The 19,963-nt window shown below is 39.3% G+C and overlaps 2 protein-coding genes across 2 annotated transcripts in view; one reads left to right on the top strand and one right to left on the bottom strand.

Annotated features, from left to right (window-relative positions):
• Positions 1–115: 115 nt before the first annotated feature.
• Positions 116–13,045, bottom strand: LOC124287365. The gene is made up of 5 exons (XM_046723874.1): positions 12,825–13,045; positions 12,056–12,083; positions 10,397–10,594; positions 3,630–3,742; positions 116–1,217 (listed from the first exon to the last, which is right to left on the bottom strand). The coding sequence occupies exons 1-5, from the start codon at positions 12,957–12,959 to the stop codon at positions 1,068–1,070; spliced, it is 624 nt and encodes a 207-aa protein (XP_046579830.1). The 5' UTR covers positions 12,960–13,045; the 3' UTR covers positions 116–1,067.
• A 4,622-nt stretch (positions 13,046–17,667) lies between these two features.
• Positions 17,668–19,963, top strand: part of LOC124287337 (protein unc-79 homolog) — a 58,048-nt gene continuing 55,752 nt past the window's right edge. The window contains 1 exon segment of the mRNA XM_046723835.1: positions 17,668–18,194. Coding sequence (XP_046579791.1) covers positions 18,173–18,194 — 22 coding nt within the window. The 5' untranslated portion in view covers positions 17,668–18,172.

Genomic DNA, 19,963 nt, shown 5'->3' on the forward strand with positions numbered 1-19,963 from the left:
TTTACAGATATAACATGGGCTCAATAGCCAAGATGAGGCTAGTCTGGTATTCTGATTCTTATCTCCAGGAACAGAGGTGCCAGAAGTTGGATAAATCAGTCACAACATACTCAAATAAAACCGCTAGAGATCATGAATATCTCTGGGGATATTGTTTTATTGCAAAGATGTATATTTTCATGAAATATATCACACACATTATCAATATATAGAAACACATTTGTTTCTCACTCATCTGATAACAATCAGATCTGATCTGGTACTCTCTGTACAGGAGACATTTCTAATCACAAATCAGTGTGGATTGTAAATGTTGAAGAAAATCATGTTGGTGATATTTGACAAAAAGTTGAAATCTGTGTATATTTCAGGGTACATATACATTCTACATACAGGGATATTAAAATTCAAGACCCGCTACAGCTCCATGCAACAAACAACACAAACTGGCTACTATCCCTAGCCTGCAGGTATATATACTGAGGGAAACAAATAAGGGAACACCACTTCATGGAAGTTATTCCCAGATTTCCTCTCACAGCGCTATTCAAAGCAGGTGATAATAACTGAAAAATATTAAAGGAGTGCTTGAATTCTCCTGTATTCCTTTATTTGTTTCCCTCAGTATATGTGACCTACTTAATATAGTCAACAAGAATACAAAGATACTTTTCTCACAACTCACACAATGATCACAGAAACTGTACACACAAATTGTGAAGAACATTACATACATGTACATGATTATGTGACAAGTGGGTTACAAGCTTAATGAATTTTCACAACTTGCATGAATAATGATGACACATATTGTACATACAAAATATAAAAGGACAATCTTGACTTTGCAAAACACCTAGTTCCTCATCAAGTATGGTCAAGAAGAGGACACAAGTTGACGCATGCCATAGGCTGAGAGCAATCATACACAACACACCTCATTGTCTGTTAACCTCATGCTTGCTTTCATTTCAAGAGTTGACTTAATTTCTGAGTAAATTCCATTGTCTTCTACTAATATACTGTTATCTATATGGTTACACGTTGCATCTCTGCAAGGAGCACCACTAGGCCACAACTTTCTGTCTGAAGATGTCCAGCATCTGGATGGCCTTGCACTTAACATGGACATTTTCCCCGTTGCCCACCATGATAGGCAAGCTGAAGGACATCTCATCCAGCTTGTTGACATTGGGGGCACACAAGAACACATGCACCTGCAATAAATATCTTTCAAGTTTAAGTTTTGTCAAAATTTAATAATAAATGTGAATTGAATAGATTGCATGTTCCAGGGGATCTTCTACATGAGATGTCCCCCAGTCACTGGTCTTTATCAATATTTCCAACATTTTAATGGCATGTTATGAGTGAATCACCTTCAAGGTGAATTTTGAAATCTGAATGCTGACCTTGATAAATCAAACCAAAACAATAGACTTGAATGCTGTCACCCTCTTCATCAGTTTCATCAGAGTGCCACTCCAAGCAACCAAACCAACATCCAAGCATACCTACATCCCTCACAATCAGTTCTAAGTCTACATCCAAGCATACCTACATCCTTCACAATCAGTTCCATGTCTACATCCAAGCATACCCACATCCCTCACAATCAGTTCTAAGTCTACATCCAAGCATACCTACATCCTTCACAATCAGTTCCATGTCTACATCCAAGCATACCCACATCCCTCACAATCAGTTACATGTCTACATCCAACCATACCTACATCCTTCACAATCAGTTCCATGTCTACATCCAAGCATACCCACATCCTTCACAATCAGTTCCATGTCTACATCCAAGCATACCCACATCCTTCACAATCAGTTCCATGTCTACATCCAAGCATACCCACATCCTTCACAATCAGTTCCATGTCTACATCCAAGCATACCCACATCCTTCACAATCAGTTCCATGTCTACATCCAAGCATACCCACATCCCTCACAATCAGTTCCATGTCTACATCCAAGCATACCTACATCCCTTCACAATCAGATCCATGTCTACATCCAAGCATACCTACATCCCTCACAATCAGTTCCATGTCTACATCCAAGCATACCCACACATCCTTCACAATCAGTTCCATGTCTACATCCAAGCATACCTACATCCTTCACAATCAGTTCCATGTCTACATCCAAGCATACCTACATCCTTCACAATCAGTTCCATGTCTACATCCAAGCATACCATACATCCTTCTCACAATCAGTTCCATGTCTACATCCAAGCATACCTACATCCTTCACAATCAGTTCCATGTCTACATCCAAGCATACCTACATCCTTCTCACAATCAGTTCCATGTCTACATCCAAGCATACCTACATCCTTCACAATCAGTTCCATGTCTACATCCAAGCATACCTACATCCTTCACAATCAGTTCCATGTCTACATCCAAGCATACCTACATCCTTCACAATCAGTTCCATGTCTACATCCAAGCATACCTACATCCCTCACAATCAGTTCCATGTCTACATCCAAGCATACCTACATCCTTCACAATCAGTTCCATGTCTACATCCAAGCATACCTACATCCTTCACAATCAGTTCCATGTCTACATCCAAGCATACCTACATCCTTCACAATCAGTTCCATGTCTACATCCAAGCATACCCACATCCTTCACAATCAGTTCCATGTCTACATCCAAGCATACCTACATCCTTCACAATCAGTTCCATGTCTACATCCAAGCATACCTACATCCTTCACATCCTTCACAATCAGTTCCATCAGTTCCATCTACATCCAAGCATACCTACATCCTTCACAATCAGTTCCATGTCTACATCCAAGCATACCTACATCCTTCACAATCAGTTCCATGTCTACATCCAAGCATACCATGTCTACATCCCTACATCACAATCAGTTCCATGTCTACATCCAAGCATACCTACATCCTTCAAATCAGTTCCATGTCTACATCCAAGCATACCAAGCATACCTTCCTTCACAATCAGTTCCATGTCTACAATCAGTTCCAATCCTGTTCTACATCCAAGCATACCTACATCCTTCATGTCTACATCAAGCATACCTACATCCTTCACAATCAGTTCCATGTCTACATCCAAGCATACCTACATCCTTTCTCACAATCAGTTCCACTATCCAAGCATACCTACATCCTTCACAATCAGTTCCATGTCTACATCCAAGCATACCCACATCCCTCACAATCAGTTCCATGTCTACATCCAAGCATACCCACATCCCTCACAATCAGTTCCATGTCTACATCCAACCATACCCATATCCCTCACAATCAGTTCCATGTCTACATCCAACCATACCCACATCCCTCACAATCAGTTCCATGTCTACATCCAAGCATACCTACATCCCTTCACAATCAGATCCATGTCTACATCCAAGCATACCTACATCCCTCACAATCAGTTCCATGTCTACTTCCAAGCATACCTACATCCTTCACAATCAGTTCCATGTCTACATCCAAGCATACCTACATCCCTCACAATCAGTTCCATGTCTACTTCCAAGCATACCTACATCCTTCACAATCAGTTCCAAGTCTACATCCAAGTATACCCACATCCCTTACAATCAGTTCCATGTCTACTTCCAAGCATACCTACCTTCCTCTCAAACACCACCTTGTAGAGAGCGATACACATGCCATCAGCTCTGTGGCCCATAGCTGTTTCGGCTTCCTGCCTCCACATCTCCATAAACTGATCCAGGGTTTTACCTGGAACATGACCATTAGTCTTGAACATGTTTCCTCTTCATCAGCTATACAGTTTTTGTGATCTACCACTCAGATATGATACCTCTGTGCATGCATATCTGATGACGCCTCCATGCAGGCTGCATGAGTGATGAGACTTATTATTATTTTTTACAGATTAAAGATAATATGCAGCAGAGAGGGTTCGGGTGATCCTGGCACAGTCAGGCTGGTAAGGCTCATCATCAGCTCAGGGCCCTTGCCCCCTCTACACGCAGCCCAGACAGCGAATGGGACTTCTCCCAGGAAACGCTGCCTAGTCGAACCCACCAAGAACTTTCCGGAGAATATGAAGGCTCCCCAACACTGCAGCCTTCTGCATTACCCAGAGTGTCAGAAGGGCTGTACTCCCGGTGGAGAACCCGGGCACTCTCCTGATCTGCGCCAAGAGATCAGGAGGTACCAAACCAAGGGCACCGAGAACAATGGGGAGCCTGACGACAGTGTACTTGGGATGCAAGCGAGACATTTCAAAGGCGAGGTCCGCATATTTATCATGCTTTTCCTTGATCTTGTCAATCACATTCCTGTCAAAAGGGACAGAAAATTCAATGATATATATAAATTCATTGGCTTTATCAAAAAGGACAAGATCAGGTTTGTTAGCTGGAATTCTTCTGAGGCTGTATATGGGCCTATTCCACAGAAGTTTGAAAGCGTCATTTTCCATGACGCCCTGGACATGTTCAGGGTCGTACCATGGATGGACCTCGAGTCAAAGCCACAGGCATGTCGGAGACGGTAGTAAAAGCAGCGAGCCATGCCATCATGTCGCTTTTAAGATATGCTGTTTGTGCCAAGGAAGGGCATCCACTGACAAGGTGTTGGACAGTCTCTGTGAATTCATTGCAAAGACGACATTTCATATTGATATTTTCTTTAAGAATCACATTTAGGCGATTACGAGTGGGAAGTGACTGGTCCTGAGCAGCAAAAAGGAAGCCCTCAGTTTCACATTTAAGACCAGCCGACTTCATCCAGGCGAAGGAGTCGGAGGGATTGCTATTCTGTTCCACACACTGCATGTACACCCGATGCAATGGCTTCTCAGAAAGCTTCTCCACAAAAGACCGACTCTGGGCAGACTTGGTGAAGGACTTCACCTGGTTTACTCCCATCGCTGTACCATCCAGCAGTACATCGCCATCAGCAAAGTCAACCTCAAATTTCAGATTCTGTCCAACAACCTTGGCACGCTTAAAATAACTGTGGAATTCCTTGCTTTCATCATGAGTCTTCACATGCATCACCAGAGGATCATCCGATAAATAAATATGTGCAAAAGTACACAATAAAATTCTGTCATGAAGAGCCTCCACATTAATCAAACCCCGACCTCCAGAATTGATTGGCATATATACGGTTAAGAGAGGAACGAGGGTGGTGGGCTCTGTTATCAGACATGATCCTTCTGGTCAGGCGGTCAAGACTCTGGATGTCTTGTTTCGTCCAATCAACTACTCCAAAGGAATAGGAGAGGACTGGCACAGCAAAAGTATTGGTGGCTTTGACCTTGTTTCGAGCATTTAGCTCTGAGCTCCAGATTTTCTTTAAAAACGAGATTTGTACTTTCGGCCCGAAGTTTGTCTTGAATCTGGGCATTCTGGAGCTTATCTCGAACTTGCATTCCAAGATAGGTGTAGGCCTGATCTTCCACAAGATGCTCAATAACTCCTCCCCCTTGTAACTTGACCGATCCATCATTAGTTACCTTGCCACATTTCAAATGAAGAGTATTACATTTGCTGAGTCCAAATGTCATGCCAATATCATTCGAAAAGGACTCGACAAGGAGAACCTGCTCTTTCAAATTGGTATCTCCTTTGGCAAGGAGCTCGATGTCATCCATGTAAAGGAGATGAGTAAGAGGTGTTGGGGATCTGTGCTGAGGAGGTCAGGGATGGTAACCCTCCTCTTTATTGAGCAGAAAGCTCAAAGGATTTAAAGACAGACAAAAAAGCAAAGGACTAAAGGAATCCCCCTGAAATATTCCCCTTCTGATTGGAATAGATTCCGAAGTCTGCACCTGCCCTTGTGAGTACATCTCAAGTTGAGTCGACCAGCAACTCATTAAAGACTTGAGTAAATCAAGTAGTCGCTGAGGGAGGTCAATACAATGAAGAGACTTCAGAATCCATTCGTGAGGGACAGAGTCATATGCTTTTTTGTAGTCAATCCAGCACATGGAGAGGTTGCAGTGATAAGTTTTAGCCTCTTCCAAAATCATTTTCTGTACAAGAAGTTGATCCTTGCACCCCCAACATCCCTTTCTTGCTCCCTTCTGCTCTCTGTATATTATATCATTGGAAGAGCAGTAAGATGACACTGAGGTTTGTCAAACACCCTGTGAATATTTTGTATTGTGTATTCAAACATGTGATAGGGCGGAAGTTTTTGGGATCAGTCAAGTCTCCTTTCTTGGGGAGAAGTATTGTGCGACCTTTGCAGAACCATGGAGGAACATCACCTGTGTCCACAAGAGAATTGAAACAGTGTAGTAATGGTGTTTGGACACAGGGGAACAGTTTCCAATACCGATTTTGAATGCCATCAGGCCCTGGAGCTGTATTTGATTTGGACTTTTTTATAACACTTTTCAGGCCATCTGGTGAGATGTAACAGACAAACGACCTAGTTACCTTCTCATGCATTGCATGGTCATAATCACGGACCCATGGTGCCTCAAGGTTACAGTTGCCGGGTACAGACCACAACTGTTTCCAGAACCTTTCATTGGCATCCATGGGAGGCCGTTTGTCATGTTCACCATCACCTTTTGTTTTCAGTTGCCTGTAGAAGTGCTTTTCATTGTTTCTAAACAGTTTATTTTGTTTGATGAATTTATTTTTCTTTTCCCATTTTTTCTTTCTTTCAGTCCAAACCTTTATTTTTGCCTTAAGGGAATCGACAATTTGGAGAAGTATCTTTTCTTTCGTTGTTTTATATTTCAGTTTTCATTTTCTCCAAATTGCCTTTTGTCTTTTTGACATTGGACTGCCTGATGATCTTAACTTCAGGCACAGCTCTATCCAGGAAATGTATTTTCTAGTTTCCGTTAGTTTTACTTGAAACCGGTTTTTCTTTGGTGTAGTCTTCTTAGTATTGGATGTGTTTTCTTTGGAAACTGTGTGAAGTTCCTCCAAGGTTCGAGCGGCAGCATAGACACAACAATTAACTTCATGTAATGAACAGTCCGATGAAAGTTTCATAGAAATAATATCATTTAATAAATTAATTTCATTTTTGGGAAAAGATTCATTTGTTTGTTTAATAGGCCTCCGATATTATTATTATTATTATTATTATTAGGAAACAACAAATGTAACCTGTTTTCTGTTATCACTGATATGTCTTCTGTTTAAGATGGTTTTCTTAAGCTTCATCTGCTTTGCCAACACCTTTAATAGCTTAGAATTTTATGACAGGCTCACATGTTCAATTTATCTAACATACACAATTTCCTCTTCAATAACTGAACTATCAGTACTCCCATCCCTCTAAATGGAAAAACAACCAGATTTCATTACATCATCCATCATAATTCCAGTGATTTCCTGGGCGATAAAGTCAATAAATGTTTTTGCTTGTCTGTCAGTTGCATAAGTGTTTTGTTTGGGGATTAAATAACTTAGGGTGAGTTGCATGTCGAAAAAAGTAGGCGTGCAATAAGGGCACTGAGAATATTTATAATCTGTGCTATTTCATTATTTACTGTGCCATGGCACGCTAGTATATGGGGTATTTCGAACCCAGTAAAGGCTGTATAAATATATAATGTGGACACTTCATACACACTGTGGTCAAAGTGTACAAGATAGAGTATGTAAGTGTTCTGTGTGGATCTTGTTTTCTTAAAATATATCTTTCTGAGCAGTGGTCATAAACAATTCTACCATGACTTCAGTAAACACTGGATTGTGATTGGTTAATTAAAGTCATTCAGAAGTATATAATTACGTTATACAGGTCTCTGTTTTCCGTGCGCAATCATACATGGTTTACGGTAATGCACTATTTTTGTCTGCCCACTAACATGGCGGACACCGAACAACCTACCGATGCATCGATAAATTACGGCGATTTTACTGTCGGAAATTACACATATGTCTTTAAAGATGGATTTAGCGATGACGGGCACGACTCACTACTTGCGTAAATCACAGCAATAGGTGTTTATACATACAAAAGTACTTGAAAGCATGGAAACAAATATTCAGTCGAACAAGATCAAAACATCGTCTGCTTTCGAATAAAAATTCTGCAAAACAAATATGTTTCACGTTGATTCTATGTTATGTCAGAATAGATCCAGCAATTGACTGCTACAAAATTTCCGTGTTAAATTTATTATCAGCTTTAAGATCGAGCGATATAGCCACTGATCTTGATCCGGTAGCGGAGGATGCATTAACATCGAGCCGAAGAAATTTTAGATTCTAATGCCTTCCGTCCACATAAATAAACAGTTGGGTTATCAATTCAAACAAAATGATATTTTTGAAATTTGTACTGTTTCAAATTTAGCGGTAGTAAAACACAATTAGATCTACAGAATCTGCAAACCGTTCTGTTTAGCCCAACATATTTTTTTCTAAATGTATAATATCGTTGAAAAAGTTATTTAGCTTAGTCATGATCCCTCTTATCCATTACACTGCTTGATCTAAAGTAGTCTATTAAAGTATAATTAATTACCTTACCGTGTTTATCCCAGAGGTACACCCTCGTGTCCTGATCCATCCTTTTCGAAATATCACCACAAATCTGGCTCTTTGTCAACAGACTTCGCGAACATGCCAGCCAATCCGATTCAATTTGAATTCACTACACTTTGAAGCCACTAGGTCACAAAAACACTTTCCAAAATGTAGAAAATAATATCCATTAGAATCGAATTTGAGCACAAAGTACACACATGAGTGTGTAAGAGTCACCACAGCTGTCGCGACGCAGACGTGGAGGAGCGTGAAATCGTCAGGATTGACGGAAGCAAAATTCAACAGTATCTAAATTGATTTTACAACCACGGACTTCTCGTTACAGCAAAAGCCCTACTCTTAAATTTTGTACCAGTACCAGTAATTAGATATCAAAGACTATCTCAGTCATACAATCAGGTTAACCTTGCGCAAACTGTCAGTGGCTCTCCTGTAGCATCTTTCCAAATGTAAACAATGACTTGAGAAAAGGTCAAGGCCATGAGGTTGCTGCCACTATTCTGGTGGGGAAAGGGTCTACGGTGGAATTTTCAAATGTGAACCAAGCTTTTGAAACTTATTTGATATATGTTTTCCAACTTATCAGTTAATGATTGGTGATTGATGCATTGAAAAACAAAGCGTGATTTGTTATTACTGAATCTGGAGTTTGTTAGTCATTGGCGGTTTGCCACCAAACACCCGTGTCGGGCGATACCACTTGAGATTGGAATGCGAGGCCGCTTCCGTGTATTGACTTCGTAACCAAAGAAAGAGCTCCACCTGAAATTGTTCATAAAATTGTCATGGTAGAATGGAGATAAACCTACTGTGTTGGAAAATCAGAGGTATATAGCTTGAAATTATAATAGCTCTAAATTGTTCATTTAAAACCTCACGCTACGCGTTCGGTTTTAAATGAAATTTAGAGCTATTATAATTTCGTTATATACCTCTGATTTTCCCACACAGTAGGTTTATCTCCTAAGTAAATCCAAATCATTTTAGATGGCTTGAGAATACATGGATCCCTCCATTAGACTGGGCTGTCAAAGTCTTGCACAGAGTTATAGAATATGGAAGCAAATGATCTGATTGTAATGAGATTGAATAACACAGTACAACGTTTTAAACTAAACAAAAGTTTTAAGTGTCTTTAATACAAACTGCATATAGGGTATCATATGTTACAATGCTGTAAAGTTTTAAGTTCAGTATATACAGTATGGTATGTGACATACAGTATGATAAGCTTTCATGTGAACCCAATATAATTTTGATTTGTTGTCAAGTGCATACAGCATCTGCTGGGAAAATCAGTGATTCAAGCCCCAGCCATGTTATGCCAAAACATGCTAGTGAGTGAGTGAGTATGGTTTTATGCCGTTTTTACAATATTCCAGCAATATTGGGGGACACCAGAAATGGGGAATCGAACCCGGGTCTTCGGCATGACGAACGAACGATTTAACCAATAGGCTACCCCACCACCACCCCAAAAGATGTTAAAAGATTGTACTTGTTTTACTGTAGTACTAATGAGTGTGTGAGTATGGTTTTATGCCGCTTTTAAGAATATTCCTGCAATATCACGACAGGGGTACACCAGAAATGGGCTTCATACATTGTACTCATGTGGGGAATCAAACGGGGTCTTGAGCGTGACGAGCAGACGCTTTAACCACTAGGCAACCCAATCGAACCCTGAAGCATAAGATGATTAAGAAGCAAGGACTGGTCAGTCTGGAGTAAGTTAACTGTGTCTGAGGAGGTATCCATGGTCAAAACTGTGGCATGTCATCTCAGTGGGTTGGCACTATACAGGAAACGGTACACATATCAAACACAACTGTAATCACCATTTCGCATCACGACCATCCTATGTTTCGGTAACAGTAGTTACAGTGCAGATTCTCACCTGTATATTCCACGTCAAACTCAAGCCAGTAGAGGTCACTGTCTGGCAATGGGCCCGGGAGTGTGACGTTACCTGCTCCCAGGAAGTTGGCAAAGTCCTCATAGCAGTAGATGGGGCTGCACGTCACACACACGTTGCCAAGGCGATACAGTCCTGCAATTGTCCTTTCTAGTCCAACAACATCAGCAACCTCAATGACTGAAACAACACCATGATGAGTAGAGGTCAAGGTGATGGAACAGACACAGAATGCTCAATAGTTACCAGCAATAATTGAAATTTATATTCAAACATATGTATACTGATCACAATTTCTTGAAAATCTTTTTTATGCTTCTGTTCAAATCTTAGTATAATATACATGATGTATTTGTTATAAATTTTGTTCATTCTATCATTCTCTATCTCACGGGTACAACTGTCTGCATATGACTAACATCCATCTTCTATGAGTCTTTAATAGAATTGGTTTATGGTTTCAAACAACACTTAAATATTACTGTGTGGATTTATAAAAGAGCTATTTAAATAAACTTGTTTGTTCACAACACATGGCAGCAAAATCTAATAACATTGAAGAATCACTGAAAGAATCTCAAAAATATGATGTTTTAAGTTGATACAATATAAAGTCTGCCCTTATTTCATTCATTCAGCTCACTAATTTTAGTGTGACAAATAAAGCTGGACAAAGTAAGCTGTTGCCAGCATCACGGTAAGCCATAAAATACACAAGTCACTTCATTCTGTGTCAATACACAGAGTCTTCAAGATATTGTTTGTTTGCCTGATGTTGATTTGTCTTGCCTGTATGACAGCGGCCTGTATGTAAGCGTGATAATATCAGACAATACAGTTACTGACTATGACATTCCATTTGTTTTGCAAATGAATTACTTATTTTCATCAAACAATTATATGTTTATTTTAGACATTCCCCACCTTTTCAGAAAGCTGTGGAATTTACCATAAATCTGTTACTCAGAAACTAGTTATGACTATCTCAGAAAATGCTCATCATGATCACTAATAGAGCCTGTGTCTCCTGCTAGTCCCAAGTGTTAAGTGTAGCTTGGGTTTGAAATGTTGACAGTATTAACCAAATCTCCCAAGGAGTGCTTTTAATATGCTATAAAGACTCTACTGATCCACATTGATTGAGGTAAAATTACTTTAGAAATTACATGCTTGTAAGGTTGTGTGTTAGAGTGAACATATCTTGGTTGCTATGATCTTGTTTAGAAATGAAGGGGTTAGTGAGTGAGTTGGGTTTCATGCAAGTTTTAGCAATATTCCAGCAATATCATGGCGGGGGGACACCAGAAATGGACTTCAACCATTGTACCAATGTGGGGAATCGAACCCGGGTCTTCAGCGTGAAGGGGGAGAACGCTTCAACCACTGAGCTACATGGAGGGGCTAGGATACTGATGAAGGACTACTATCTCTTCCAGATATTCATGGAGAATATCTGAGGAATGTTCGGTATGATCTATTGTACACAGACAGTATCAAATGCTGCTAGAGTGGTTGTTACTAAAATATCCATAACTTATCACATTTCTGTTAAAAGGTAGAAAGTACATATATGAGAAATATTATAAATAATCAATAAATGGAATAACTATGTGATATTGTGAGTAATATATATAAACTCACTAGCTACTATCTGGGGCTCTCCAGTTACCTGTGTAAAAATAATAAGGTAAATAAGGTAATAAGGTAAATACAAACGACAAATAAATAAAAGCAAAAATTATAAAATAATAATTTATATAAATACACATAACACAAGAGTAGTGAATTCGTACCCAAAAGAAATTTGAATTTGAATAATTATACTTCTGCTTGTCTTTTATTGAGATTTCTTGAAGTTCTTGAAAGGCATTTTGAAGTTGGACAAACATGAATCATGACATGTTTTTGTGGATAACAACTTCATTTTGTTCTTTATATGACGTTTCAGAGTTAATACATAAAATCAAGAAACAAGAAATCTTAGAATTGTTTTGTACATGGCCTAAAATATATTAAGGGTACGATCCTCTGCTCTAACAAATCTACTTTGGGACACAAAAAACACTGCATTTGAATATATATCCTTTCTGCTTTAAATTTAAATTAAATTTATTATATGGCCTTTCTGAAAACATCAAAGTAACGCACAATCTTGCTGCGACGTTAACACATGAATCTAGATTTACCATCTTGTTTGTCACAATATTTCTACATGTCAAAATCTTTTATCTACATGTTTCTTAACTGTGGTTAAATATATAGAGTTGCCAATCCATTATTCTTACTATAATGTTTGGACATTCATCTCCAACTAACACACGTGAATTTAATCACAGCGAACTCTGAGAACAGTGCTAGAACATATAATAAACAACTACTACGAAGTATAAATACACAAGGCTAGGCCTACTTTGAACTTGTGAAGTATCTTCGTGTGGTTGGAGTAATTTTGCACCAATCCTGCAAGTTTTGACACAAATAGCACCATATCCATCCCTTCCTTGTGAGGAATCACATTGATGTTCACAAAGTAGATCTTAGACATAATGCAGGGGTTGATGAGGAAGCGACTATAAAATAAAGCAACTTCACCGAAACTCCAATAACGTCGCCTATTTCCTTGAAGGGGTGAGAGTTACCTCCCCTGAAATGTCCAACACTGTTTACTGCCTGGAAAAGACATTAAACCTGATTCCGGGTGTGAATATTACGCCGCATCAGTGAATCCATTCTTGTCGAACGACAATTATATAGGCTTGAATAGCAGCAATGTGACATGTTCATTTATCTTTCCGCCCCGTAAGGTGTATGGTAAAGAATTAAGACATTGAGATTATAGAGACGCACGTACATAATAGATGTAGGATGAAGGACCACAGCATGGTCTCAGAAAAGATGAATGGATCCGTGTGATATTTGTACGTTATACTTGCATATGTGGAGGGTCAAAGCTGATTGGTCACTTGAAGCAGTGACCATATGATAATTTATTTTATGGTCTCTGGTTGAAGCAATATTCTGTATTGTTGAGTACAGAGGTCATTTAGTCTAAAGCGTGACAATATATATATCGGTAGCCTATTGTGTTTTAGGACAACCAAAGGAAGGCTAACCCACAGATGGTTCAAGGCACTATCCGTGTATATAAAGGGAAGAAAAGCAAATCTCCTAAAATGTCTTTACATTTGGCAGTATCACAATAGATTTTTCTTATCTGGTGTAGCTATTAACCTCATACTGACCAACAATCACAATGTCATTTACAGTTCGCGCAAAAAAGGCTGCAAAACAACCCGCTGTTTTTAAACGCTCATTCCTCAATAATTATACAGATGTGATTGATGTCAACACAGTTTCCATTCGCTTATATGTCTCAAATGTCCCCTCTCACGCCAGTAAGAGGACAGCGCTACAAAACTTCTTTTTTTAAATTTTAGAAGAAAAAGCGAGCCTTTACTACCCTACCGAGCCTTCCGTCAACAGCCGGCGCTGTCTTCATGCAGCTCCTGTACATGGCATATCATGGGAAGTTTACAATATTGTTGACACAGGATCTGGAGCTGGCCAAATACATCAGGCCACAAGAAATGTTCGAAAAGCCAAATCATGCATATTGTTTCTTCTGAACTGGTTAGACTCCAGATGCAAATGTTCTAAATGAAAGTATGATAACTAACACCCAACCTGTAGTTTCCTCTTCTCTATTTTACTGCTATATGATGTTAGTTCCAATTACATTTTATTATCTCAGTTATGTGACATATATTTTTCTCAGAACAACCCTTACTGCATCTATAATAAACATCTGCTAAAAGCAGAGTCGATTTACAATTCTGTCTGTATCATGAGTAGGTATTTGTTTCAGCAGTATTACAGCTGTACGATGTGGTTTGTAAACATTACAAACCAGAAGGAAGTGTTTAGTATATGGGAAGCACCTTGCTGTTTACGACAAAGAGCTCCCTGTCCTCGCTCACACCATGATACACACTTGCTGAGAACTTTTTGTCCCTTCTTAACTTAAAAAATACTCAAGGTCCAACGGGCACTAGATGTGATAAAGAATGAGAAAAAGAATATATTTTGCTAGGGACCAGAAGGCTTACTAAGCCTTTTTTTGTTCCTTCTTTACTGCAAAGATACTCAAGATCCAACGGGCACTAGATGTGATAAAGAATGATACAGAATGTATTTTGGTAGGCACCAGAGCGCTTGCTGAAACGTTTTATGCCTTCTTTACTTCAAAGATACCCAAGATCCGACAGGCACAAGATGTGATAAATATTGATTTAGAATAATACGTGTACATGAACTACCAGTGAGACATTGAAGATCACGACCGAAGATCATTTATCATAATTCACCCCAGACACTGACACAGAAATTGCCAAGATTTTGAAGAAATGTCCAACTAAATCGTGCTCTTTCCCACGTGGCTTCTGAAACAGTGTGCTGATTAGGTTACACCAGTGTATACGAAGATTGTCAATCAATCGATGTCATGAGGTTAAGTTCCAGAATCTCCCATGGGAGCACTAGTCACTCCGTTGCTAAAGAATGCTAGCTTGACCCAGATATGTTCAAAAACACCCGCGGTGTCTAACCTTCCATCTCTCTTTAGCTCTTAGAACGTGTTGTGTCAGCTCGTCTTCAAGAACATATGATTTTGGTTTGTTTGCACTCAGCAATATCCCAGTTATATGGCGGCAAATATAAATATCAACAACTTAGTTGAAACAATTGGCATATAAGTGCGGCCAAAGTACCGTGTCACATGTACTTTGAAAGCAAAATAACCCCTTTAGTGCTGTAGATTGCTAGACCTGTCAGCGGCCTTTGACACTATAGACCATATCATGCTTTTGTCCCTCTTGGAAACTTGATTCGGAATGAAACGTAGTGCTCTGCATGGTTTCATTCATACTTGAATGGCCGGTACCAGTCTGTGATAATTAATGGTTCGAGATCAGGAAGACATCACCTTCAATATGGAGTTCACTGGGGATAGGTCTTAGAAGATACAAGGCTCTGGATGTCGACCAACTACCTAAAGTTAAACGACCATAAGACAGAACGTCTCGTCATTAGATGTTTGATTGGCATTTTAGAAGATGCTATTTGATGAACATAGAGAATTTTCAGGGTTCCGTCTTTTTTTCTTTTTTTTAATGAAAAATGAAGATGAAACCCAGAAAATTCTCTATGTTCGTTTCATCATTAGTTAGACAATTGCTCCCTCGAACAGTTCCCACTTTACAAATCGGAGAGTGCAGTGTCAATCCAAGTGACCAAGCACGGAATTTGGTAGCTTATCTTCCAATCTACTCTGGGGGCGTCATCCAGACGCTGTGTGCAAGACTGACTGACTGAGTTTGGTTTTACGCCGCTTTTAGCAATATTCCACCAACATCACGGCGGGGGGACACCAGAAATGGGCTTCACACATTGTGCCCATGTGGGGATTCGAACCCGGGTCTTTGGCGTGACGAGCCAACGCTTTAACCATTAGGCTACCCCACCGGCCCCTGTATGCAAGACTGTATAGTATCACCTGCGTAACATTGGTCAGACCCGACATACATTGATAGAGGAGCAACACAGACACTCATCCATGTGTTCGTGACATCTCGCCTGTATGGATCAAACAATCAATGCCTGGACAGTTGCACAAATGCAAAATTCGGCGGCAAAATTGATAAGTGAGCAAGTATGAACATGTGACACCATTCTTACGACAGTTGGCTTCCAGCGCAAGACATAAATGTGTTCACGGGTCTGATGTCAGCATAAAGCTCTTCAGCGTCAAGCTCCTGCAGTAAGAGCTTATCACAAGGTAACAGCCGGGAGAATGCTACGATCCGCTTCCACTCAACAGCTGACTATGTCCAAATCTCGAACATGATCCCATGGAGATAAGAGTTTTTCTAAGGCGGGTCCAGTCCTTTAAATAAACTTCCAAACCACAAACACCCGATCTCTGATATTCAGACATTCCAGCATGAAATGAAGACCTTGACTGTTTCAAAGAGCGTATGATCTGTGTCTTTGAACAACGTTTGGATTTAGGCGCCATACAAATTTAAGCACTTAATATTTATTGGGACAAAAGCCGGACATTGAGAATTATATCTGAAAATGGATAAAAAACGGACCGAAGCAGTGTACACAGAATCGACTTGTGCGATTTCAGATAACATTTGAAAAGAGTCGCAACAACTGCCATAACATAAAAGAACAAGAAATCCACACGTTTAGTTGAGTATTTAAATATATATATGCACATAAAAACATAAAAGAAAAAAGAAAGAAAAAAAACCCCGCTGAATACAAAGAGAATTCCATTCGATGTTTTTTACATATTTCCATATGCATATAAGGCGGTCTGTGATGAAGTGGAAGTGGTCAAGTTATTAATATCAAAGCATCGACCAAAGAACTGGGCTACGACGGACATCAACCAAGTCAAGAAGCCTGACCTCCGATCTTCTCATTCGCCTCAAACGACAAGCATATGTTGCTGAAAACAATTTTCAACCCGGATCTACACAGGGCATTCTCTGTTCAAATAAACTGATACTGAATCAAGTGTATAACAAACAAAATACGGCAATACCGCATCATCTTTCTTTCTTTATTAGGGAATTCCGCAATGAAATATTTTGTGAAAGAACGCTTAGTTTAGGCCACATAAAATACATTTCTTGTTTCTCATAACTTTTCTTCTTTTTTTAAATGGGTAGGTAGTGCGGATTTTATTTTTATTTTTACATATTTTTTTCTTCGGATTTTCAGTATACAATGTTAGTCGAACATTTGGAATAATGGAGATGGATTTCGGAAGTCTGCCTGCTTTGTACACGCAAATCTACCAGCGCAATAAATAAAAAGGATTTTAGGGACGGGCCAGATTTGGACCCCAGATTTTAGGGTCGGGCGGTAATGAGAAACAAGAAATTATATTTATGTGGCCATAGTCCTATGTTTAAAACGCTAAAGAGATGGACAAAATAAATAATAAGAATTGTATATACAGAACTACTATACAATATAGCATTGAATATTATTCAACATACCGATGAAATGTTTCGCAAATCAATGCATGCCATACGAGTCACGCAAATTGGTTTGATAAAGGACACCGGAGCCTGGATATTGATTCAGAGCTCCATTCCAACGCGTGCTACAATCATGGTACAATGCTGAAATTGTAGAGAGAGAGAGATAACGCTGCGGGGAGCGATATTGATCCTAGCCGCGCGTCAGGACGATTGGCAGTATCAGACGATTCTATTTTGGCATCGTAGGTTTGGATATTTTGGTTCTTCATCGTGATGCAAAGTTATTAATCACATAGCAAACGTTTCCGTACATTATTCGGACATGCAACAGCGTCTCCAATGTCATTCAATGCTGATTCTCACCCATTGTACCGATCAACATAACTTTTCATCTCTGTGACGCGAGAATGGAATGCCCCGCAAGGAAAATGGCCACTGACATCTGTAGCAGAAATTATATTACACATACGAAGCCGGTGTGTAAAATATAACAGCCACAACAAGAGCTGAAATGCATGGATGATTCTTTGCCAGGATGGTGACTTGCTTCAGATGCACTGGAAACAACCACGATTCAGCCAGAAGCGGGCACCTGCCACAATGGGTTCACAGTAGCCATTACCGTTCACTGTAGCCTGTTGAGTCTGTGATAGCGACCCGGCATAAATACATTTGTTTACTTCGCTGAGCTGCGTTCAAGATGGCCACCAGAGCAGCTACATGTAAGAGATGTTTAGAAAATTGTCTTTGATACGTCTAATGGTTTGTGTGATAATAACCATTTTAGTACCGTAATTACCTTAATGCCTAGAAAATTTAGAAATTGGAACGCTAATTAAAACCATGCACAATGACTTGAAGGAGTTAATATTGTGTTCAGAGACAGACATGTAGTGAATTAAACCTAGTTCAAACATCAGTGAAGATAAAACTGTTTATACGATGGACATGATTAGTGTCTATGGACATAATAGAAAGAAAACTATATCCGCAGTTGTTTTGTTGTTGAGTGTGCATCAAGGTGGGAACCATTTACTGTTTCCAATTAGAGAGATAGTCAACACTGCTGCCCCCAAATTCTACTAAGCCTTCATCATGTCCAGTTTTCTATTTAACAAATTCCTCTGGTGGTTGAGAACATTGACCTGACTGTTGCCAAGTGAATAGTCTACAGGCTTGCACAAACTAAAGTAACACAACACATGTCGGAGTCAGAGTGGTTTTAGTAACCAGTTCAAACAGTGCATCACAACAAGCTAAAAACTAGTCTTTCAGTAAACTAAAGGTCAAAAGAATGTATGCGTGTTTCTTATTTAACTGAAAATTGAAGAAACTGTTGTTAAATTTGGTCTGTTTAGCCTCCATCCATTTCTGTGGCTGGGTAATATTGTGTAAATTGTTTTAAGTGGAGTAGGAGGTAAGAAGTAAATTTGCAAACGTGACTTGAAATGTTCTAAATTTATGCCCTAAAAAGCACATTTGTTGATTTTCAAGGATAAGATGTAACAGTGAATGAGTGAGTGAGTTTAGTTTTACGCTGTACTCAGCAATATTCCAGCGGTCTGTAAATAATCGAGTCTTGGCCAGACAATCCAGTGATCAACAGCATGAGTATCCATCTGCGCAATTGGGAACCAATGACATGTGTCAACCAAGTCAGCGAGCCTGACCATGTGCACCCGATCCCGTTAGTCGCCTCTTACAACAAGCATGGGTTTCTGAAGATCAATATTCTAACCCGGACCTTCACAGGTTTAAGATGTATGATACATCCATGATGTATTATGATGTTTTTTGTTGTTTTTTGTTGTTTTTTGTTGTTTGATATTTAAATGTTTTAAATGAATTTATATTTAAACAAATAAGACCAAGTAGAAGTATTCTTTGAGTGCTTCTTTTGGAATTATTATTGTCCACTGGAGATATTTTCAATCAAAATCAAACATATGATTTAATTGACTGGAAAGTACAGTCTATTTTGTCCTTGGTGTGGAAATGAAAATAGTACAACTGAAGTACAGTCTCCTACAGTGCACTTGACTTGGTTAGCAGCCTGTTTCAGGGTTTTAGTTACTTCAGTTGGCTAACATCACTGGTGGAAAAATTATGTTTAACTTTTTCGACAGAAAAAATGCCTCAGCTTGACCCACAAAAGGGACACAGCTAACTATCCTATGTCCACAGTCCCACAATGCATCGGCTGAATGTCACATGACTAGTCAGCTTGATTGAGAAGTACTGATCTAAAACTTATATTGGAACTAAAAGTGTGATGTTCATATTGTAACATGTGGTTTATGATAGTCACTCTGTTAATTGAAATAATAAAGAGACATAGCCTGATCATAAGCCATCTTGAAACTGTATATCATTTACGATTTGTTTTGTTGTCTAGACTGGCTTGGCTTTCTTAGTGTGGGTTTCTAATGGAAAAACTCTTTACACAATATGTTTAGCTGCCAATGCTCTGCCAAGTTCTGTGGCGGTGGGG

Source organism: Haliotis rubra, unplaced genomic scaffold, assembly GCF_003918875.1.
Source record: "Haliotis rubra isolate DU_JTF1 unplaced genomic scaffold, ASM391887v1 Scf40, whole genome shotgun sequence".
NCBI classification, from domain to species: domain Eukaryota; kingdom Metazoa; phylum Mollusca; class Gastropoda; order Lepetellida; family Haliotidae; genus Haliotis; species Haliotis rubra.